The following is a 25161-nucleotide window of genomic DNA, read 5'->3' as shown; positions in this document are numbered from 1 at the left end:
TCCCTTTCGGTTTTTCCTCTTTTGCAGGTGCTTCCTGGATGTCTGCTTGTCTTTCAGTGCCATCATTATCATATTAAATATGCCCGTGTTACCGGATCTGAGCTCACCTACAGTGTCTGTCAGTCTCTCCTGCCTTTCTGTTCCATCTTCCAATGTAAACACGTTACTCTCCTCTTTCTTCTAAACACGAATGTGTGTCAGCGTGCTCATGTTGCATTCAGAAAATATCAAATGCGTTTACCAAACGGAATCACGTGAAATTGAACACCGGACTGTGTATGTGTTATGTATGGTTGTCCCCGGCTAAAAATCTTGGTCGGCCAAGAGTCGTCTGTTCCTCCGACCAATCGATTGGTAGATATATTTAAACGTGTATTTGTCCATATAGACATATCCTTTGTGTTTTTAATCAATTCAACTATATTCACTGAGATGGTGTGATGCTTTAAGCATTCTGTTTCATTAAATAATTAAGACACACAAATGACTAGAGGTCGTCCGACCAGCAAATTATTTGATTGTGCCGGGCCTGGCTCAGACATGCTAGGCTAGTGTTTAAAAAAAAAACACGACAGCGAGTGACTGTGTGACGAGCACCCATTGTTTCTCTCTCCTCCCTGTTGCATAGACCACCACAGAACATCAAGTGTTTATCCCTCTGTCCATGTTGCTGAAGCTGGAACATAATTACAGACCTTTCTGACTGAAAAGTTCTGTCACCGAAATCTAAAAAACATTCCCCAAACTCTCAACCCCTCCTCTCTTGCACGTAACCAATAGGAAGTGACCTATAGCATATCACGATCACATCAATATATTGGTTATGACAAACGCCGAACACCATAAGAGCAAAATGGATGCAAAGGACCTGACAAATAAACTCGAAATGGGGTAATATTTACAGGCTGCTCTTGAGGTAAAGGGGAAGTCAGATGTGAGGAATACATTTGACTCGTTGTAGAAAATACTGAAGATCAATAAAAACAAGGTAAGGAGCCAGCACTGCGTGGATATTAAGTGTACCAAACAGGTGCTGTATAGATTACAATATTATTTTCTGACTTTTGGAACAATGTAAACACTAAATACATTATAAGCGTATCAGACTGTCAGTTAATGTTTTTTTGTTTGTTAAGCCTTCATTACAGCAAAGACTAAAAATAGTCACATTCAATCGTGAATTGGTGCTCATGGAATCAGCAGGATATTAAACAAAAACTCAAGCAGTTAACAGAAGCAGGATCTGCATTATTTCTGTGCATTCTGAAAGTATTCAGACCCCGTAAAACTTTTCCACATTTTGTTACATTAAAGCCTTATTCTAAAATGGATTCAATTGTCCCCCCCCCCCCCCCCCCCCCATCAATCTACACACAACATCCCATAATAACAAAGCAACATGTTCAGACATTTTTGCAAATGTATTTAAAAAAAAGTATTCAGACCCTTTACTCAGTACTTTGTTGAAGCACCTTTGGCAGTAATAACATCCTCTAGTCTTCTTGGGTATGACGCTACAAGCTTGGCACACCTGTATTTGGGGAGTTTCTCCCATTCTTCTCTGCACATCCTCTCAAGCCCTGTTAGGTTTGATGGGAAGCCTTGCTGCACAGCTATTTTCAGGTCTCTCCAGAGATGTTCGATCGTGTTCAAGTCCGGGCTCTGGCTGGGTCACTCAAGGACATTCAAAGTCCCGAAGCCACTCATGCGTTGTATTGGCTGTGTACTTAGAGTCGTTGTCGTGTTGGAAGGTGAACAGTCACCCCAGTCTGAGGTCCTGAGCGCTCTGGAGCAGGTTTTCATCAAGGATCTCTCAGTACTTTGCTCCGTCCATCTTTTCCTCGATCCTGACTAGTCTCCCAGTCCCTGCAGCTGAAAAACATCCTCACAGCATGATGCTGCCAACACCATGCTTCACCATAGGGATTGTGCCAGGTTTCCTTCAGATGTGACGCTTGGTACTCAGGCCAAAGAGTTTAATCTTGGTTTCATCGGACCAGAGAATCTTGTTTCTCATGGTCTGAGAGTCCTTTAGGTGCCTTTTGGCAAACTCCAACAGGCTGTCATGTGCCTTTTACTGGGGAGTGGCTTCCGTCTGGCCACGATCATAAAGGCCTGATTGGTGAAGTGCTGCAGAGATGGTTGTCCTTCTAAAAGGTGCTCCCATCAGGTTCTTGGTCACCTCCCTGACCAAGGCCCTTCTCCCCGATTGCTCAGTTTGGCCAGGGCGACCAGCTCTAGGAAGTGTCTTGGTAGTTCCAAACTTCTTCCATTTAAGAATGATGGAGGCCACTGTGTTCTTGGGAACCTTCAATGCTGCAGAAATGTTTATTCTCGGCGCTCGACGGACAATTCCTTCGACCAATTATTTTTGCTCTGACAACTGTGGGACCTTATAGACAGGTGTGTGCCTTTCCAAATCATGTCCAATCAAAAGTAGAAACATCAAGGATGATCAATGGAAACAGGATGCACCCGAGTTCAATTTCGTGTCTCATAGCACAGGTTCCAAATACTTACGTAAATAAGGTATTTCAGTTTCTAAAAAACCTCACTTTGCCATTATGGGGTATTGTGTGTAGATTGATTTTAGAGTAAGGCTGTAATGTAACAAAATGTGGAAAAAGGGAAGAGATCTGACACTGTCTGAATGCACTGTATATAAATGAGGTATAAAAGCCAGGCACATTTAACAGTTAGACTATTGATTATAGACCTATTTAAGCTGGGGTTTCCTCTCGCCTCACTTCCTTAGACTATAAGTCAAGGGCTGTTTTCTCCTCATTCTGCTGCAGCCTCCGCCACATTGTTCCCGACACCAATATGCTGGTTAACGTTGCTGTTACAGGATGCACATCGCAACATGGTCGAGGTGTTTCAGAACCACTGAAACGCCGGAGAAAGCGCATTTGTTATAAAATAACTTTTTTTTTTATTAGTGTTGCACCGTTGACTTACTTAATATCACAATATACCATTTCTGTAACAGGTCTTAAGAGTGATGGACTGTGCCATCCCCACGGCCTCCACAATGGATTAGTCCTCTCAGACAGGCACAAATCAGACAGGTGTCTTGTACACCATGATATAGATATATATTTTCTGCTACTGCTCAACTAAAGCGACCACAATATTGACCGGTCGACTAAAAAGGGGTCAGCTCTAGTGTTGTGTACACTACCGGTCAAAGGTTTTAGAACAACTACTCAATCAAGGGTTTTTCTTTATTTTGCACTATTTTCTACATTGTAGAATAATAGTGGAGACATAAAAACTATGAAATAACACATGGAATCATGTAGTAACCAAAAAAGTGTATATATTTTATATTTCAGGTTCTTCAAATAGCCACCCTTTGCCTTGATGACAGCTTTGCACACTCTTCTGATTGGCCCTACCAGGTTAGCCCTCCTAATCATTTTACCAGGGCCTTATCTTTGAGTACTACCAGGTATTGAGCCATACGGCTATTTCTTCCCACACAGAGTGCTCTCTCTTGCACCAAAATGGCCGCCATTTCCATAGAAAAAAAACATGAATTACAATCTACGGTCGCTTGTATATTTGGTTTCCTGTCCAAAGTGGCCTTTGGCATTGAAGAGGGCGTGACTGGCCATAGCTGAGAGGTCAGCGGCTCAGATAGACCCTGGCACTCCCTTATCTTCTATTTATATTCCCCCCCGACAACTTCGTACAGTGTTTGTGTGTTACTGGCAACAGCAACTCTCCCTCCATAGATCCCTAGTGTTTACTTCTCACTTCCTTATCTCTGGAACACTGCCATCGGACTGTGGGGGGAGAGAGAGGAGAGAAGTGTAGAGAGAGAAAGAGGAAAATGTGGAGAGAGAGAAAAAGAGGGTAAGGGTGAGGGGAGGACGAGAGAGAAAGAGAGAGAAGAGAGGGGGTGAAAGAGTAGAGAGAGAGGGAGGCATGCGGGGAATTTTATGGTTGGGAGATTGCCACCCTGCCAACGGACAGTGATTTTCTTTTCCCCTCAGAAACCTCCTTGTACTACAGTAGACGGTAACTCTAATCCTCACCAGTCAAATCCAGGCTGACAGGACAGGGCATCTGATTGCATTTAGGAGGGCCAGAGAGACCGTGACTACGCATAAACCACACATACTAAATTAGATGAAGCCCACAGGCACACACCCATAGTAAATGAGATGTGGACGACTAGCCAGCCAGGACCAGGCCACCACTGTGTGTAGCTGATGGAGTCAATCATTTAATAATAAAAACCCAGGAGTCCATCGGAAGTTAATCAGGAGTCCATCAGGCAGGCAGGGGCAAGGACGCCCCAGACAGACAGACAGTGTGAAGCAGAGAAGGCCCTAGTTTAGGCATGACAGCCAGTCAAACACACTGGCCCAGAAATACATACCCACATAAATACACACAGATAACCAGCACAGGGAGAGAACTGAATTGAAGCACACTATGTGGTGGTGAGGACTTGCAAACACTAAAGCAAGAGGTAAGAGACGGTAAGGCTCAAACAAATACTATGGTAATTTACTCCCACGTACAGAACCACACACACAAACAAACAAAGACCGGGGGAGTCGGAAGAGAATGGAAAAGTACACTGAGGATATGTAGATTCAAAAGGAACGGAAGTCACACAGAGACTTTGATCCAGGCAAACAACGACTAGCCCAATGAAATGTCCGTGAAAGGGTGCCGACTGTGTGCTTTAACAGCCAAATTCAGACCAGAACTGCTCAATGGAACCACATGGTGTTGAAATATAAATCCCCACTCTCTTATAAACAGTTTAGAATTATATCTAATAAAGTCATCACAACCAATGTCTGAAAATGTCAAAAGAAGTCACAAGTCTCACTGCATACACGAATACCGGTCCTTCAAAACACTGATTTCATACACAAGTTCCATCGAAACAGATGGAAGTGCTTACTTCAAAGCCTGTGATCAAGGTGAACGTACACAAGCATGTGAGGTGCGTAAACACACCTACTGTAAGTTGGGCCATTTGAAACAGATTAGTCTAGCTGCTATTTAGAGTCAATGCAAACAACACATAGCGGTTTATAAGCCATACGCTTAAATAGTGCCAACACCGCACTTTACATCAAAGTAGAAGCACATGATATTCTCTAAACGCAATGGTCTGTTTCAAGTACATTTCTCAAACATTCTCCCTCGTACACAACCGTATACACACAGACAGCCTGAGGGTACTTTCCATTAAATGGACAGACCCCTCCTTGTGCATCGTATTGCAATCATTTACAGTCTAACTACAGCAGTACAACAAGCTATGTGGCCCCAGCCCCCCTTTCCACTGCATTTCCCAAGCAGTGTCTATATCAACCTAATGCCTTTGCAACACTGAAATGAATTGAGAGCCACTGTGATCACACTGCCTCCTATAGCCCTATAAGATATTAATATTAAGAACATGCTCAGAATGAAGACGAGGACGGTGCTGAGAAGAGGGGTTTAGACTGAGAACTTGAGACAGTGTGCCAAGTACATAAACACCACCTTACCCTGAAATGTAGCCTACCAAGCCAGTTTCTGTCTGACTGGATCTTGACCATTGATTATTAACCTCAATTAAAGATGGATGGAAAATGGTTATACCTCCACTTGGGTCTCTATGTCGGGGCAGGGTGAAGGAGCTCCTCCCTGCCCTGTGGTCACTGGCCCTGAGGGGGTCTCACAGTCCGACCCTTCAGTCTCTGTTGTGGCAACTGGGGCCCTCTGATCCTCCAACTGGCCCTCCCTGAAAAGCCCCTGGAGTAACCCAGATTCCAGCTCTTCCCACTCCCTGTTGGTACAAGGGGGGTCCAAGGCCGAGCCGTCAGACTCCCAGTCACTGTCCCCGGTCATGGACCCAAGGACAAAGTCCACTCCCGACTGGGTACTCTCAGAGTACGAGTCTCCATAGTCCAGCTCCTGGGCGTCCTCGCATGCGGAACCTCCGTCGGACACCTGGGGGAACCGCTCCGGGGCGGCCAAGTAAACAAAGCTGTCGGAGCAAAGGAAGGCCCCATCGTCTGGCTCAGGGCAGGGTTTGGGGACAGGGCTGGGGGGTGTTGAGGATTCCAGCGGGGAGGGGGGGCAGTCCTGAGGGAACGGGGGTGGCACGGAGACCGCCAGGTAAACAAAACTGTCAGTGGCCACAAAAGCGTCAGAGTTTTTGCTGTCCAGGCCTGGCCCTCTTGGCTCATGCTTGACGGGGGACAGTGAAGGGGGGGCAGAGTCTCTTTGTTGGGCAGGGGAGTGTGAACGAGGGAGAGTGTCTTCAAGAGCTTTGGGGGTGCTTGTGGACCTCTGGTCCATGTCTTGCCCAGACATGTTCAGAGAAGAAACCTTATCTGCGGGGACAGAGCAGTTCCAAGTGTCTGATGACGCAAGTGTCATCCCCTCAGTGACATAGGTTGTCTCCTTAGCAATGTCACTAATCTCTGAAGAGAACAGCTCCGCTTGACAGGAAGTTAGTACATCAACATCCTCTGCAGCACTAACCCTGACTTCTCCATCTGAGTGGGTCAACCCAAGGGACCCACTGTCCCAACTAGGCTCAGGTTGCTCACATGCACTCCAGTCTGGCGCCCTCTCCTTCGCCTCCTCCACCTCCTGTTCTTCCCCTTTGGCATAAGGGTTCTGTGGGCTGGGGGATGGAGGAGGTGGGAAGGCCGTGTGGAGGCACAACCCTGTTTCCTCGCGCACCTCCTCGACCTCTTGAACCGATGACGACCCGCTGTCCAGTTCCCACTCGCTCTCAGCGGGCGGCTCGTGTTCACAGTCGTTCTGGGTGGTGTCGGACCAAGCAGTTCTGTCCGGCTGGGACATGTGGACCCCGCTTGAGTCGGACTCAGGGAGAGGTCCGCAGACCGAGTCCATCTCAATCGTCTCGGGAAAACTCTGCTCTTCTTCGCCTTCATAATCAATTACACATTGCTCTTCTTCATCGATATGATATTGTTCACCTTCAATGAGAACCTGGTGGAGGTCATAACAGAGTTGTGCTTCCTCCAGCTCGGTGTGTTCAGATGTCTGTAGTTGGACCTGGTCCATGTGTTCAGGACTAGGTGGTGGTGAAACTGAGAAGGGGTTTTCCAACCGGGACTCAGCGCAATCAGTCTCTGTCCTTTGATCGATATACATAGGGGCAGTTTCCACAAGACATACACAGGCATCAGTGGCTTCCTCCTGCTCCTCCTCTTCCTCCTCCTCCTCCTCTACACTAGCTAGGGTGTTGGGCTCTGTTGCCTCACTAGATTCAGGGTCCACAGAGCTCTCCCCTCCCTCCTCCTCTAAACATTGTCTCTCCAGCTCTAGGAAAAGATCATCTGAGCCGGCCCCTGAGCTGGGGCAGGGGGAGGCACTTGGGGCCCTAGGCCCACCAAAACCTGTAGGAGGGGTCAGAAGGGGCCAATGTCCAGAAGACTCTGATTGCTGGGGTTCCCAGCCCTCTCCAGAGTCCCCCTCCCAACATCGGTCCATTATCTCCCTACTCTCCAGCTTCAGCATTGCCTCCCACTCCCTCTCCTCCTCTTCTTCAATTTCTCCTTTCTTATCCGCCACTTCTGCCCCCTCTCTTGTCCCTTCTTCCTCCCCTTTTCCTTCTTCCTCCATGTCCACTTCTTCCTCCATGTCCACTTCTTCCTCCAGCTCCTGTAAGATCCTGCGTTCATCCTCCTCGAATTTGAGCTCAGAGGCGGTTCGTTGCCGGAGCTCACCATTAGGGGGAGCCCAGCCCAAGAGTCCCACTTCACCCTCCTCCTGGCTGAGGCAGGGGGTGAGTGGCAGCCCTCCATGGGCCAGCCCCTCCTCTTCCTGGAGGAAAGGTGAGGGGGGGTCCAGTAGGTAGAATGACTCCTCGTCCAGGTCACTGTCCTCTCCCAATAAGGGTGGCAGGGGGGGCAGGACTGGGAAGAGGTGGCGCATGCCCCCGTGGGACCGCTTTCCCCCTCTCATGCTTCGGGGCCAGGTGCGTGCTTTGGTCGGGGGGCAGAACACAGGTTTCGGTGGGGCCAACTGGGGTAGGAGAGGGGCTTTGTCCAGGTCTTGTTCTAGGAGAGGAGAGTCCGTCTCTCTTTCAGAGTCAGAAGCCTTGGCCGCTTCAGGACTCTCCTCAGTAATTATCTTGATACCAGCTTTGGGAGATACAGCCGGGCGCCTATGATGCTTGTCCTTTTTTTTGTCCAGCTGGGCGGTAGCATTGGGACTCTGCTGTGGGGTGCCCCCAGAGCCCTGATGGGGATGGGTAGGTAACTGCACCAATGGTTGTTCTTTTGAGGGGGAGGGTAGTGCGTGTGTTTGCTTGTGTTGTTTTTGGAGCAGGGGGTGAAGTTGTTTTTGCCTGCTGACAGGGTGCTGTTGGAGGGGGGGAATGGGACTCAGTGTCAACGAAGGGGAGGATGAGACAGGAGGAGTGTGAGGACCCCCGGACGACACAATGGAAGGTGAGTAAGGAGGTAAGGGGGGTGTGGAGGTGAGGGTTGGTGGCGGAAGTAGAGAAAGTGGAATCGCAGGACCGGACAGACGCTTCTCAGCACTCTCCCCAGGAGAAAACTCAAGCCTCTCTGCAAACTCTGGGTAACTGGGGGGCATAAACGCCTTCCAGGAGCGACGATTGGGGTTGTCTTTCTTATCGCCGCCCTGGTGGCGCCTTTTTACTGCGGCTGCCCCACAGGAGGCAGAGGACAAGGGTGTGATGGGTAAACCAGAACCACCGCAACTTCCAGGTGGTGACATGCTCTGGGGATCACCGGTTAGCTTGAGGGCATCAAAGATCACCCTTTCGTCCAGTCTTTTAACTCCGGCATCAGCGTGCGCCCTTGACACAAAGACGCTCCCTAAGTCAGCCCCGATGGTGCCGTTGCTGGAGAGGGTGCTGGCCTCTCCGCCGCCGCCAGAGCCCAGGGTGCTGCGCGAGGGCTGGCTGAGCTTGGAGGAGCCCTGGTCGATCTGCTCGTTGATGCGCATGGTGTCGTAGATGGAACGCTGGGGGACATAGCAGTCCTCGATGTAGGCCTCATCCTCGTCCCCCTTCCCCAGGCATCGGGGGTTTTGCCTCAGGCAGTCCGGCCGGCTCAGGGGCTTTCCCATTCCTCAGCTGCCCCTGGGGGAGATACCCTGACGGCCTGCAGTGGTCCTTTATAGGGGCAGGGTGGCCCCCCTCGGGGACGGGGCCAATAAGTATTCCACAGAAAACAATGGGGAAAATACCTTAATGGTTGGGTTGAAAATAGTTCAGTCGCTCAACCGTTCCCGGTCCAATCCACAATCCCAAACATGAATCCGCTTCAATGACCAAAATGTCAAAAGGTTTGCAATCTACATTACAAGTCCATAGGTCCACATGTTACTATGTCACCTCAATAGCAGTGCAGCAGCATATTCCGGCACTGTCTGAAATGCAGGGGAGCATCAGTGAGTGAGTGTCCTGCATGCAGATGCTCCTCTCCTCCGGCAGCATATTAATGAGCACTGCTCGTTTGGAAGGTTATCAGGAAGGAGGCAGGGGCGGTCTCGTAGACGTCCAAAGTCCAGAACGAGGTGAGTGCCGTGGAGATAACAACCCTTTGTTCCTTTTTGTTCCGTTTGACTTTAACTCCCCCCTCACACACGCACACAGTCGTTCAACTCCCTACTCCTGAATCCTTTCCCACTCTTCAACTCCGTCCTTCCCTTCCTGCTCTCCTCGCTCGGCCACAACAGGATAAGCAGCAGAGAAGGGTTGAGCAACGGTCTCAGTGAGAAGCAGCCAAAGAAGTGTGTAAAGTCTCCTTTTAAGGTGAGAAATCCACTACTCCCTGATATAAAAAGAGGTTGTGCAGGAGGTGAGAAATCCACTACTCCCTGATATAAAAAGAGGTTGTGCAGGGGGTGAGAGAGGAAAAAAAGTGCAGATCCAATGGCTTTGTTGATGTTTTTCTGTCTTGGTTCAAGTTTGTTGTCAACCCAAAACCATGGGAATGACTTAATAAAAGAGTTGATCCTTTTGAGGGAATCAAAACAGAAGCAAAAAATCTCATACAAAGTAACCGAGCAGTCAATCATAGCCTGTTTTGGTCCTGTGAGTCCTTGCAGACAGACTATATTTTCTCTCTCCTTTTCCTCTCTTCCAATCTCATCACAAAGCATGAGTGATGTGTGTCTGAAGGCAGCGGCCCGCTCTGTGCCTGGAATGCTCCTTCATCCCCCTTGCTGACATCATCATTATCCTCATCATCAGCGATAAAAAAGTAAATCCCATCATCAGCCACTCCGCACAAGTCAGTCTTGCAATTCAAAAACCAGAACAAAGAGATCCAGACCTTTTTCCTATCGTAGACGAGACGCCTGTCTATCATCTCCCACCTTCCATCACGCTGCTCATCCACAGCTCCAGTCAAGAAGAGACAGTAAATTCAGAGCGGAGGCTGAATCCGGGAGGGGGTGAGAGGGTTCGTTAGGGAGAGATGGTAGGTGGGGGGGGGGGGGGGGGGGGGGTGTGAGCCCAGTCCAGCCAGGCAGAGCTGCTGTGAGTCGTGGGACTGTATCCAGAGGGCAGAGACCCAGACAGTCCGAGACCCAGTCTGAGCGCTGCCTCCGACTCTGCCTTGCAGGCGTTCTCTCTCCCAGACAATCCCCGGACACTCTCCTTCTTTCTCTCCCCACTTCTATATTTTTTTTTAGAGAGCTCCGTTGATGAGCGAAACAAAGCGCCACACAATCCCAATTCTTCTTCCTCTGTTTTTTGTGTTGCAGGCAGGCTTCCTTGCTTTCTTTCTGTCGCTCAGTCTCTCTGTTCTCAGGCCACTACACAGACTGAAATGGTTTGCAGCTGCTAAAAAAAACCTCACAATTTTTCCTCTCTCTCTCGCTCGCTCACTCAGTCACTCCCCCTTCTCTGTCTCTCTTGCTCACTCACTCGTTTCTTCTGTCTCGCTCTCTCTTTCAAACTGTTTTTGTTTAAATCCAGCTCCGCTGGTTCGGTTTCCTGCTCTGGTATTAAAACACAGGAAGTGCTCCAATCATGCTGGTTTCCTCTCCCGAAAAAAAACATGTGAGAGGGGTGGGGGAGTGAGCTACAGATAGGGAGAGGAAGGAGGGGTGCATGGAGGCAAAGAGAGAGAGGGGGGGGGGGTTGCTTTTTAAAAATAAATCACGGGATAACGAGAGAAGATTATCCCACGCTAAGCACCCGGCAAATCATCTTTCAAACTGAACGGATAAATAGACTGAGGATAAAATGAAGACTAACACAGGTGAGGGGGTTTGTTGCTAGGCAGGATGGTACTATTTCTCAGTGTTCACAAGCTCAGGAGGAGTGAAAGAGAGACGCTAGTATTGTGAGACTGCTACATTCATCACTGCTTTGTAATCCAGAACTGAATCTCCTGGGCAAATCACCTCCCCCTCAGAGCACAAAAACGCTGTCCGCAGAGAGGCAAATGATACAGAGAAACAGTGAGCGAGAGAAAGAAAGAAGGAAAGAAAGCGGGAGGGATGGAGGGAAGAAGGGGAGGGGAGAGTGATTGAGGGAGGGGAGCTGCTAGCAAGCCAGAAAAAAAAAAGAAGAGAGGCTTATCAATAACGGCTTTTGTATTTTCCAAAATAAACAGTCTATATGCACACAAGGAAGTAGAGCCTCTATCTATCCTGTTCCCCCTCTCGTTCCTCTTTTTTTCCAGGTTTCCAAGCAGCCGGTTGCTATTCTCCAGCGTGACAGTGTAAAACAACATGGAGAAGAGACCCAAAAGTGGTCAATATTCACAATCACAGTCTCCACTTCTGCATTCCCGTCTGCCGCTCTAGTGTAACCCAATCCAGCAAGGAGAGGAGTGTGTGTGTGTGTGTGTGTGTGTGGTGGGGCTCAGGGGCAAAGGAGGCTAGGGGTTACAGAAAAGGGGGCCTCAGGATGCCACACCAAAAATCTACGCACACAGTCGGGGGAATCCAGCAAGCATGACAGCAACCCCTGGTACCAGACAAAAGTGGATTATTTTAACCAATGATGTATATAAACCCTGGATTGCTGATGCTATGTATTGGCCATTGAGTCTTTGAAGCCACCGGTCAGCCATATTGGCTCTCCCCAGTAAGAGCAGTTCTCCATTCCATGAATGTAATTCTTCAATGTTTCAATTAAATGTAAGTATTTTTTGTTGTAGTAGTGGGGACAGTAACATTCGTAATCTCAAATGTACTTTATACTTACAACATTTTTTTTGGGAACGGTGGGGAAGTGCCAAGATGGAGGCACAGTGGCTTCAACCCAGCGGCCCCTATCAGTCATCTAGTGTATATATAAATCATTGATTTTAACCAAGTTTGTTTTTCTCCTTGTATCCCTGATACAGTGCCTGTTGTGGTTCAGTTCCTCCTCCTCCACTCGTTCTTCTCTCTTATCCTCCCTTCCCTTTTACAGTTGCTATGACTGTTCGTTTAAAGACCTCTGGCAGAGACAGCAGCCGATGTGAACTCAACTAACGCATGCCTGCCTTCTCCCTCTCGCTCGCTCTGTCGCTCTTTAGTCCACACACATTCTTCACTTGATAGGGGGAGGGAGTGCTCTCTCTCGCTTTCCCTCCCCCCTCTCTCTGTGGTCTAACTGTTGCTGCGAGCCGCCCGTGGCCTGCATGTCAAACACGCTAAATACTCCACTCTTCCTTTTTAACTCCCTCTCCCCCTTCTCCCCTCTCTCACACCCTCTGTCAGTTGTGGTGCAGCTGTCATGGCTGCGTCCAAGGAAAACGTCTTCATAGAAACAAAAGGGGTTTGTCCCTCCTCTGCTCAGCCTCCCCCCCAAAAGCTTCCTCAGTCTCGCGCGACCTCCTACACTGCCCCCGCAGCACAAGCCGCTCCAAATTGAACCGCGCACACATGTAGGCCAGCTACCAGGAGAGCTGGAACGCCAGTGAGGGGAAATGAGCAAGGGATAGAAAGAAAGAGGGAAGAACACAAGGGGGACACAGGAAACAGAATACATCAATACTATTATTTATTTTTTACGCCCTCTCTGCCGTCTCCATTTAGAATGTGTCGGATTTGATCATTCCATCCTTGACCCCTTTCTTGCAGTCTGTGACCACCCCCCCCCCAACTCCTCTCTTCTAAATTGTCATTCATCCCCCGTTCATTTGGTCTGTCACGGCTGCTTAAATGAGTCACAGTTCTACCTCAGACAGGAAGAGGGAGGGGCGAGCAGGCCCCAAAATCCCCCAGTGAGCTACACACAGTGGGGACTCAAAGCAATGGAATCCATTACCGTTTAGCCGTCAGCCAACAAGGCCATGCTGTAGGTCTCTAGACTTTATACCATAATGTAGACCGACGACCGTCTCCGCAACGTCAGTAGAGCCGTTTGGTGATATATGCAGGTGTCTACAGGATACTGACAGTATTGACTTTGCTGTGGCTGGTTTACCCACAAGAGAACTCCTGTAGAAATGAAAGTGTGCCCTCTCTCTCGCTCCTTTCCCTGTATTTCTCCCCCTCTCCTTTCCCCCTCTCCCTTTCAACAGAACAATCATATCTCACCATCTATCCATATCGCATCTTTTTAAAGCACTGTTGTCATTTAAGGCAATTCTCTCCCCTTTCTCCCTCCCCTCTTTCCATTCCCCCTTCCCTTTGCCTCCTCTCTCTTGCCTCCATTGCCTCTGCCCCTTTCTCACACTCGTATCCAGGCAGCAGGGAAGTGCTCTCCCCCTCGCTCTCCCTCTCAGCAGCAGTTTAATTATTAACTAGCAGCGTTGTACCTGAGCGGCTCAATGTGGCCATTGTCTGCCCCCCCCACCCTACAGACACAAAGACAAGCATGACAAACCCCCCAGCAACTTTAACCAGGCTGCCACAGTACATATAGTGAATAACAGGCTTGTCAATCAAATGAATACTGGGGGTACAATACTTTTAGGTGTTACAGATTGTTTAACTAAAGTCATGTGGCCAAGTGGACACATATGGTTTCTGAAATGAAGAACTCACACCTTCATACCTGAAAGACGTTGCCAAACTACAGTGTTACGCATCATTAGGGTCTGAATATGGGGCCCGTATGTGAACGTTAAAGTTTTTTCCACATCCTAATCATGGTCAAATTAGAGGTCACATTTCTGCTTTGTTCCTCGTTTCTGTGTTTTGCTAATTAAAAATAGACACGCACACGCACACGCTTTCTTCCTCTTTCCAAACAACACCTGTGCTGGGCCCTGCTGTGGCCAGTGAAGAGTGAGTGAGAGGGCCAACTCCCCCCACACACACACACACCATTCTACTATCCATGGTATCCCATATTCCCAACTCTGAGTGTATACCGACATCACATACATTCTTCTACGCAGATTATTGGGCTTCTTAATTTGACACATTAATCTAGTTGTGTAGTTTATGTAAAGAAGCAGTGTATTTGTTATGGTTGGGCTGGTAAGTGAGGACAGTGGCGATAAGGGATGAGGAGAGATGTGCTGTGGCATGCCTGTCTAATTCACAACAGCTGAGACAATACAGGACCTCGATAGCAGGGAGAGGGAGAAAGAGGTCACACACACACACACACAGTGTGTGTTCTCACTCAGTGAGCATGGTAGAGGAAGGGTCAATCTGAAATGAATCTGGTGTGATTAGTGAACATTTTGTTAACCTGATCCAATCGACCCTTTAGGATGGAAAATAAACAAAGACAAAAATGAACCAAAAGAGTTGATGAACAAAAGGAGTTAAATCAATAAACAGAAAGTGGAGCCCCACAAAATCAGGCCAGGTCTCTGAAGATGATAAATGAGGAACGCAACCATGCAAGTCCCGGGGAAGATCTACTGGAACACCTCATCGACATGACATCACATTACCAGTAAGTCACGTCCCTTTCAATGTAAACTATCTATCAAAGATTCTTCAGGAAAAAGAGCCAATTTCACATTGGGGTTCCCCCCTAATGATTAGGTGAGGGGGGATTAACAAGAATTGAGGGAGTTGTAAACTGATCCAAGAGCTGTGGCTATGGCCCAATCCTACCCGAAGCGTGCACATCAGCTACATCATACACCCCCCCCCCCCCAGAATCCTTTACAGCACGTCTCTGAGGATTTAGTTGGAGGGTGGAGGGAGAGATGAGAGATCTGACACACACCACACGCAGGGACGGGTCTATCTCACCTAGGTTTATATACTATTCAAAATCATTTCAAATACTTTAGCTGGCCTCCATTGAGCTTGCCTGTCGCACTGAACCAATAAGAACGTCCAAAGTCCCAAACCATGCTCACTTAGCACTCCAGGCAGGCTAAAGCAGACGCTCTAAAGAATTTGAACGATTTTAAATAGTATTTGAAACCAGGATGGGGGCCTATGCAGCAGGGAGGGTGGAGAGAGAGAGAGAGGGGGGGGGGGGGGGTGAGGACAGCAGAGACGCGAGGGCATGATTTAAGGAAGGATTCCTTATCCGTCACCTCTGTCCCCATTACCAGCCCTACACAGGAATTCCCATTTGTAGTGGGGGGACTTAAAGCTTCACAACACCTCAACTCATCCCTATCCCGCTCCGTAGACTATGTCAGCTGCTCTGGGGCAAAGGGACATGCAGTAGAGCCACACCCTGGAGTCTGTGTATGAGTGTGTCAGAGGATGTTTCTAATTCCAGCCTTTTTCAGGGGGCGTGTCCGGAATCTCAGCTGTCTCCCCACCCTCCACACACATCCTCCCGAGAGACACACACACACACCTAGTGGGCACACAAAGCACCCCTAAACACACAAGTGAACTCTGCTGATCACATAAGAGCACATGTACGCAGACAGTATGGCCAGCTATAAAAACATACTTGATAAACAGTCAGACTTGTCCGAACACGGGCCAACACGCCACATGTACGGAGAGGGACTGAGAGGGACTGCCGCGAGGCCACTTAAAAACACCACCACCCTACCCCTCCCTTTTTCTCTCATCCGCCCCTCCGTCTCTTTGTGACTCGACTTCACTAATCTGACAAGATCCTCTTGCACCTTACCCCCTAATCGTTACCACCCCCCCTAATCTCAGGCATGATGACATCATCTCTGTGGATTGGTCTTTTTTCCCTTCAGTCTAAACTGGGGTCTGGTGGGGGGATGGGATGGTGGAGCAGACAGGCTAGTCTGCTTTCAGGGCAGACAGACATGTTTAGGTTTGAAATGACCTGGCGAGATCCATTACAGCCCAGAGAGGAGAGTGGGACGTAGAGGGAGAGGGGGCTTGAGAGGGAGATAGAGAGGAAAGGAGAAGAGGGAGGGGTGAAATGTGGCAAGTGGGCTCCCTGAGTGAATGAAAGAGGATCTTAGGGAAAGGGAAGTCTTGCTTATCCTCATCTGACTCTCTCTCTTTCTACCTCACTCCTCACCACCTCCCTCTCTCTCTCTACCTCTCACTCCTCACCACCTCCCTCTCTACCTCTCACTCCTCACCACCTCTCTCTCTTTCTACCTCACTCCTCACCACCTCAATCCTCACCACCTCCCTCTCTCTCGTTCTACCTCACTCCTCACCACCTCCCTCTCTCTCTCTTTCTACCTCACTCCTCACCCTCCCTCTCTCTTTCTTCCTCACTCCTCACCACCACCTCCCCCTCTCTCTCTTTCTACCTCACTCCTTACCACCTCCCTCTCTCACCTCTCCCTCTCTCTTTCTACCTCTCACTCCTCACCACCTCTCCCTCGCTCTCTTTCTACCTCACTCCTCACCACCTCCCTCTCTCTCTCTTTCTTCCTCACCACCTCTCTCTCTTTCTACCTCACTCCTCACCACCTCACTCCTCACCACCTCCCTCTCTCTCTTTCTACCTCACTCCTCACCACCTCCCTCTCTCTCTCTTTCTACCTCACTCCTCACCACCTCCCTCTCTCTCTCTTTCTTCCTCACTCCTCACCACCACCTCCCCCTCTCTCTCTTTCTACCTCACTCCTCACCACCTCCCTTTCTCTCTCTCTTTCTACCTCTCCTCCTCACCACCTCCCTCTCTCCCTGTAGACCCCTTCCTATGCACCCAGACTAACTCTTCATGCTCTAGATACAGCGCCGGCTGTACTTTTACAATGTGCCATTATTACTGCTCTTACTACTGGCTGTAGTCAATGCCAGCAATGCCCAGCTTGTGTCTACATTTACACTGGAACATTCCATTAAGCTGTCGCCCTTCTCTTTTCCTCTCGCTCGCTAACTGCTATTCAGCTATTCACCGATTTCTCTTTCTCTCTCTCCCCCCTTTCGCTCCTCTCCCTGCTCGTCTTCTGCCAAACATCCATCCCGCTTGCTCTCATTAAGAAGGGGAAAGAAAGGGATGGGGAGAAAGGAGAGAGAGAAAGTAGTGGGGGGGGCCAACCACAATATTAATAGTGTCGATAAATCAAGGGAGCACAGAATAAGAGACAGCACAGGGAGGAAGAAGAAAGCTCACCAAGACACCAGCTGAACCAATCAGAAACCAGTGTCCAGTAAGTCTAGCAACACACCCTCCAGTCAGATAAGGCTTGTCCTATATTTTAAACAGGTTTATAATTATCCCTTTATATTTGATATAATGACAACATAACCAATCATTAACACCATCTACTTAAAAATTCCACCATCTTAGGGAGCTACTGTATCTAGTGAATAAACAGAAAGGAAGGGGGGGTGTTGAAAACGTACCGACAGCCCGGTGCTTCTAGTGCAGAGGACGTGACAAAAAGCACAGGAAAAAAATATGTTTCATAGCAATGGACTCAGCCAGAAAGAACTGTCTGTGTTGTATAGTACTCATGAAATATCATTTACCATTTCACAATGAATGGACTCGGCCAGAAAGAACTGTCTGTGTTGTATAGTACTCATGAAATATCATTTACCATTTCACAATGAATGGACTCAGTCAGAAAGAACTGTCTGTGTTGTATAGTACTCATGAAATATCATTTACCATTTCACAATGAATGGACTCAGCCAGAAAGAACTGTCTGTGTTGTATAGTACTCATGAAATATCATTTACCATTTCACAATGAATGGACTCAGCCAGAAAGAACTGTCTGTGTTGTATAGTACTCATGAAATATCATTTACCATTTCACAATGAATGTAAACCAAAGGAAAGTAGCAGTACAATGGAGTGGCCCCGTTTCTGTATTGCCATTTCATAGGACACAGCAGATTCCTACGGAACGTTCTACAGCAGATTCCTATTGAGGGGGAAGGAGTAGGCTAATTATTGTGGGCTGGGTTAGCTAACCTGGGATTTCTCCTAGACGGCTGGGGGAGCATCGCTTGAAGAAGAAGAAAAAAAACGTCTGGTGTGCGAATCGCTCTGGTATCAAACTTAGCCTGGTGTCCATCACCGTGGTGACAGCCCTAACGAGTTCCAAGGGCTGGCGCCGGAGCAGTAGGGGGTCAGAAAGGGGGGGGTTGAGGGAATGTTATAAGAACGTTTAGACGCGAGCGAGTCAGCATGGGAGAAGAAGTGCGTCAGACACTTGAAGTAGAGCAGTGCTGCTGTGACTAAACTCTCGTCTCTGCCTCTAGAACTCAGTCACACCCCCTGTGATGCTCCTATGAATTATAGATCACTCCCTCCTTTCTTGCATATAAGCTCACTCAAGTCCCCTACGGTAACACATACATACATACCTCAGTCCCCATACCGCTCTTCTGCTCTAAAGGGAGTTGAATAAAGCGCCGAAGGAGGGAAACTGGACCCCCCCCCCCCCCCCCAGACTGCTCTATAAATACAGCTGAGAGCCAGAGGAATGACTTGAGTTAGGAGAGGGGTCACACTCCATCACAACACCCCCCTCACAGCCCACTGTAGGAGCGGAGTCAGGGAAGAAACGTCACCCGTCCAGAATCCTGTTTCCGCCAGTGATAATAGAGCAGCATTGAGGGGAAGGGAAGTAGCGAGAGAGCAAAGTTGAAGCTGGAGTTGATTTATAGAAGAGAGGATGCCACGGTACACTTCATACAGTAGGCAGAGTCCCACAGACAGAGAGAGACACGTACTCTCAAGCATCTGCGCTAGAAGAGGCTTAATCCACAAAGTTCAACGACCAAGAAGGGTCAAGTACTTTCCTCTGAGACCTCTCCCAAGAAATGGCTCTTATGTAACTAAAGGCTTTCAGAAGGTTCTGTGTTAGAGATTTTCTTATTTCAATAAGACGCACTAATACTGTTGCAGGTCAGAGTCGAGCGCCAGCTGATAGGTTCTAACAAAATGGCCACCAGAGCAACAACTGTGCAATACTATATACACAATGTCTGCTATATTTCTATGCACGTTTGTTGAATATAATTCAAACCGAAGTACGTCAAACTCAATTCTAGAAGAAATATAGCTTCACAACAACCCTAGCTGAACTGGTTCTAATAAATCCGTAATGCAATGTTTCCCAAATGGTGGCTTGTGGCTAGGTAATACTGGAGCTGTGGCCAGAAACATAGTTTTCCATTCTCTGAGGAGTCAAGACAATTCAGAAGGCTGTTCATTGATGCCGGCACCAAAAAAAATTGGGAAAAACATGCCAAGCTCACTTCTAGGAGGCTGTACTACAGCATAACCATAGCTAGCTCTACCCAATTTACCAATCTCGGAAGACATAATGCCCAAAGATATGACACAATAGCGCAGAACAAAAACTTTACAATAGAGTAGCCATAGAAAGATCATTATTTCCAGGCCTGGATGAAGTCAATATGGCCGGCGGCCCACCCATCACGGATCATTGACCTGAACGGGATTGTCCATTCTAGTCAATACATTTCAGTAGTAGCACATTCATATTTCCAACCATAAACATCAAACTTGTTCTTACCTTGAACTCGTGCAGCTGCTGCTTGATGGTCTCCACCTCCGTCCCCACCACGCCCTGCGAGTTCAGCCCTTCCTCTGCCCGTCCCAGGAGCCCTTGCAGCTCCGCCACCTGGGCGTAGAATTCTCCCACCTTCTCGGCAGCTGCCTCGATCTGCTCCAGTCTGGCCTGGCCCCTCTCGGCCAGCTTCCCAGCCTGGCGGCTCAGAGCCTCAGTCTCTCTCCTCAGGGCGAGGAGATCGGGAGACGAGCCCTCTCGGCGGAGCATGGCGGTGCAGTCGCCCCCGTGACCTTCTAGCTCCGACCTCAACGTGGCCAGGCGAGCCAGGAAAGTGCGGACGGCATCCGCCTGCGAGGCGAGCGAGTCGGCATCGCGCCCCACGGGGCTCAGCGAGTCCAGCTCGTCGTCCAGGTCGGCCAGGCGGGAGAAGAGGTCGCGTACCGAGGACTGGACTTCCCCCACACCCTGGAGACGGGACTCCAGGGTGGAACAGCACTTTTCAATCTAGAGGGGGGGGGGGGGGGAGGGAAGGGGGAGAAGGAGGGAGATAGAGTTAATAATGTTAACAAGTTGAAAGAGGCATGGTGCCTTGCTGATGTAATAATATGATATAAATAGCGGGACAAATCATGCTTCATGATTCAACCTAGTTCATGTATCCTAGCTCTCTGCTTAGATTCCTAGCTTTCTCATGAGCAATGTGGAGGAAAGGAATGTGATCAGAGCGGTGAGATAAGCGACAGACTTATCTTATCAATAATGGTCAAATGTAATGACTTCTGACCATGTTTCTGATTAAATACCAGACTGATTTGTACCAGTCTATAAGTAACTATCTATGGCACATTTGGGAATTATACATACAGTGCCTTCAGTAAGTATTCATACCACTTGACTTATCCCACAATTTGCAGTGTTACAGCCTGAATTCAAAATGGATTCAATATATGTTTGTCACCCATCTACACACAATACCCCATAATGACAAAAGTGAAAACATGTTTAAAAATGCTACAAAATGTATTGAAAATTAAATACAGAAATATTTTGACTATTTTTAATATTTAAAGTATTCCCTTTGCAAATTCAACTCAGGTTCATCCAATTTCCTTTCATCATCCATGAGATGTCACTTCAACTTGGAGTCCACTTGTGAAGGATTCCACTGTTTTGACATGATTTTAGAAAGAAACACACCTGTCTATATAAGGGCCCACAGTTGACAGTGTACAGTATGTCAGAGCAGAAACTACACCATGAAGTCCAAGGAACTGTCTGTAGATCACCGAGATATAATTGTGATGAGGCATATATCTGAGGAAGGGTAAAAAAAAAAACTATTTGAAGAGTGTTGAAAGTTTCCAAGAGCACAGTGGTCGCCATCATTCGGAAATGTAAAGAATATGGAACTACCCAGACTCTGCTTAGAGCTGGCCGTACGACCAAACTGAGCAACCGGTCAAGAAGGACCTTGGTCAGGGAGAAGACCAAGAACCCAATGACCTCTGACAGAACTACTTGGCTGGAGTTTGCAAAAAGATACGTGAAATACTCCGATTATAAAGCAAACGATTCTGTGGTCTGATGAGACAAAAATGGAACTCATTTGGCCTGAATGCAAAGCGCAATGTCTGGAGAAAACCAGGCACAGCTCATCACAAGTCCAACACCATCCCTACCATGAAGCATGGTGGTGGCAGCATTATGCTATGGGGATGCTTTACAGCAGCAGGGACTGGGAGACTGGTAAGGATAGAGGGAACAGTAAATGGAGCCAAACACAGGAAAACCCTTGATGAGAACCTGCTTCAGAGTACAAACGACTTTAGAAGGTGGTGAAGAATTAAATTCCAACAGGACAATTAGCCAAAGCCATGGCTTCGGAACAAAAATGTGAAAGTCCTTCAGTGGCCCAGGCAGAGGCCATACTTGTATCCCATAGAAAATCTGTGAAAAGACTTGAAGATTGCTGTTCACAGCCGCTCCCCATCTAACTTAACAAAGCTTGAGAGAATCTGCAAGGAAGAACGGGGGATAAAATCCCCAAATCCAGATGTGCAAAGCTGATACAACATACCCAAGACGACTCAAAGCTGTAATCGCCATCAAAGGTGCTTCTACAAAAGTATTGACTCGGGTGTGAACACCTATTTAAAAATGAGCTCTTTCTGTATTTCATCGTCAATAGATTAGCAAACATTTCTAAAAACAGGTTTTCACTTAGTCGTTGTGTGTGTAGATGGGGGAGACTTTTATTGAATCCATTTTGAATTCAGGCTGTAACAACAAAATGTGGAATAAGTCTAGGGTTATGACTACTTTCTGAAGGCACTGTATCACTATACAGAACAATGCTCTTGACTCATTGGTTTACATTTCAGTAAAGTGATTCAATGGTCTGAAGTTTCCTATCTGTACAATGACCATATAAGATCACTGGAACGCCGAATACTTGAACTCCTCTGTCAGCTTAAACATGTTCTGTTCTCCGTCTCAACTCACACACACATGCACATGCATACATGCTCACACACACGCTCACTCCCACACACACACACACACGCATACGCTCACTGACGACACACAAAGCCTTCACACCCTCGCACACAATGACCTTTGCTAAAACTAGCTCCTCCGTTGTATCAGCCACACTCCAGGCTGAATAGATTGGCTGTGTTACAATACTCATAAATGGCTTCCTTTCATTGACTCCTTTCCTTATATGTCCACTAATGTAATTGTAAAGGATGATGTAATTGTAAAAGATGAGTAAAAGTCCAACAAACCCAAACAAATGCTTTCAAAAGAGGAAAGGCTGTTGAAGAGTAGTGAGACACCCTTATTGTTTTTGAGTGCATGATATTTTTCAAAACTGCTTCGTTTCTGGAACATTCTTCTATTGAACAGAATACAGGCCTCCATCTTTCATCTGAGTGTCTATGAAATAGTTATACTTTTTATATATGAAATACAGTTTATACTAAATTTCTCACACATCTTCTCACCTTTTCGCTGACGTCTCCAAACTCTCTGTCTGTGTCTCGGGCCTGCTGCTCCAGCCGCTGTCCTCCCTCTCCGCCACCCCCTGCTGTGTGGGGTGCGTCCTGCACCAGCCCCTGGGCCAGATCCCTCAGGTAGGCCACCTGTGGCTGCAGCGAGTGCAGCGTCCCCTGCTGGCTCCTCAGCCGCTCCAGGCTCTTGTTGCTGCACGCCTGTGGGCCCAGCGCCTCCTGCACCTCGATCTGATGCCGCGCCGCCTCCAGCCTCCTCTCCACCGCCTGCCGCCCGTCCTCGAACTCCTTCAGTCGATCCGCTAACTCTTCCAGTTGGGAAACACAGTTCTGGAGTTTTTCTGCCAGCCCGTCGACTCTACGGTTGAGTTGGGCTTTCTCGTCGCGTATGTCTTCCTCTCCGACGCGGCAGTGTTCCAGGAGTTGGTCGGCCGCGGTGTTTAAACCCTCCAGGAGGGGGCGATGGTGCTCCAGGTCTAACCCCAGCTGCCTGGCCTTCTGCAAGGCCTCGTCCAGGGCCGCTGGGTCAAGGGAGGGCTGGATGTCAGCTTCCCGCTTCTCGCACTCTGTCACCCAGGGCGTGAGCTTGGCACGGTGTTGCTGGTAACTCTCGGCCTTGGTCAGGGCGGTTTTCAGCCGGTTCTGGCGTTCCACGATGCACTGATTAAGCTCATCCCAGTCCTGGCGTAGGGTGGCGAGCCGGGACTGTAAGGCTGATCGTTCTTCGCCGCCGGCGGGTAGCTTGGCGAGCAGGGAGGTCCCCTCCGCCTGGATGAGCTCGTAGGGGCCACGTTGGCTGGCCACCCCGCGATGAAGCTCGTCTTGCTGGGCAAGCAGGGTCCGGATAGCCTCGGGCTGGCAGGGGAGGGAGTCGGCGGTAGAGTCTCTTTGGCCACCCTGGTTGTCCAACCAGCTCCGCAGCTCCTCGAACATCTGCTGGAACTGCTGGGTGCTTGAGAGAGCAGCTTGGAGCTGGGACAGACCGTCAGCTGAGGAGAGGAACAGAGGATTTAAACGCTATTCATTTACAGATGTTTTGATGAAGAACATTTAACCAGATGGACTAGCTACCTAGGTCTGAAAGAGGTTTTAGCGCTGGATTCAAAACCTAGACAACTAGCCACAAAGAGACCAAAAACCCCAGAATATAGCCTCCACCACATACAAATACTACTGAAGCCAACAGAGATTCATACAAACAGAATTTAGATGAACACCATAGACAAGAGAAGACTCACTGGCCCTCTCCTCCAGGCTCCTCAGCGGGCTCCTCACGCTCTCCAGCCTCTTCTTCAGCTCGTCTCTCAGGTAAGGTTCAACCACGATGGCGCTCAGCTCGCCGCACAGCTTCTCCGCCTCGCCCAGCTCATCCCTCCTCTGCTCCAGCTCAGAGCGGATCTCGCCTGTCTCCTGCAGACGCCGTTTCAGGGCCTCAGGCTGGGCACTGAGCGAGGCCTGGCCGTCCAGCCGCTCGCCTAGCGCCCCCACGCTGACCGAAAGGTCCTTCAGCAGGGCCTGGTATCGCTCGCTGGTGCCCTGGGCCTGGTCGATGTCCTCCGAGCGCCGGGACAGACGTTGAGTGAGGTCGTCCCACTGCTGAGAGATGGAGCCCAGCTCGGACCGGACCTCCGCTAGGTCCTTGGCATCCTGCGGGGAGGAGTCGCCACCAGACGGGGAAAGGATGCCCTCGGCCGCCTGGGTGAGTTGGTCAAACTGGGGCCGGCGGGTGTCAAACTCACGCAGCATGAACTGTGGAGGGCGGAGGGAAAGGAAAGAGGAGTCGTCAGAACCTTATCTGTCAATCAGGAATCATCTCTACATTTTGGCGAGTACAATTTATCACTAATTAATCAGAATGCTGTTGGTAATCGTTTATGCCGATTCAAGAACAGAATTGGCAAGATGTGGACAATCTATTGTGATATTCTTTTTCATTATTTTGCATGTGTTCAACATAGAGGACCTTAACTATGTACCTGGGCTTGTTGTTTCTGGGTGTTCAGCATGTTGGGGTCGATGCTCAGGGGTCCCAGCACACTCATCATCAGCTCCTTCTCTCTGAGCCACGGCCCCAACTGACTGGCTGCTGTGGCAAAGCTGCCCAGCCTATCAGCACAGGTCTCCAGTTCCGTCTGCCTCTGTACTGCCGTCTCATTGGCCTTTGCCCAGCGGGAGTCTAAGTAAATAGGAAGTGAACATTGGAGTGAAAAACCATAGCAACTATTACTTATATTAAAAAATGACTAACAAATAGTGGAGAACGATCACAGTGAAACTGATGGGTTCCATGAGTGACTGAATAAACATTATGATTATAGACACAGTTATTATTTTGACTTGCTAATGTCCACAAACTATTTTTTTTTCATT

The 25161-nt window shown here is 48.7% G+C and overlaps 1 protein-coding gene across 33 annotated transcripts in view; it reads right to left on the bottom strand.

The window, feature by feature from the left end:
- LOC110487604 (microtubule-actin cross-linking factor 1) overlaps nucleotides 1-25161 on the bottom strand; it is a 251689-nt gene that overhangs the window by 47037 nt on the left and 179491 nt on the right. For all 33 annotated transcript variants that reach the window (XM_036971072.1, XM_036971087.1, XM_036971081.1 and 30 more), the window contains 4 exons: nucleotides 24768-24967; nucleotides 24030-24540; nucleotides 22786-23780; nucleotides 19784-20284 (listed from right to left, as the gene is read on the bottom strand). In XM_036971072.1, coding sequence (XP_036826967.1) covers nucleotides 19784-20284; nucleotides 22786-23780; nucleotides 24030-24540; nucleotides 24768-24967 — 2207 coding nt within the window. The remainder of the gene's footprint in view (nucleotides 1-19783; nucleotides 20285-22785; nucleotides 23781-24029; nucleotides 24541-24767; nucleotides 24968-25161) is intronic.

The sequence above is a fragment of the Oncorhynchus mykiss genome, chromosome 32 (genome assembly GCF_013265735.2).
Source record: "Oncorhynchus mykiss isolate Arlee chromosome 32, USDA_OmykA_1.1, whole genome shotgun sequence".
In the NCBI taxonomy this organism is placed as follows: Eukaryota; Metazoa; Chordata; class Actinopteri; order Salmoniformes; family Salmonidae; genus Oncorhynchus; species Oncorhynchus mykiss.
Note: the sequence above shows the minus strand (reverse complement) of the source record. Positions and strands in the feature narration are given on the sequence as shown.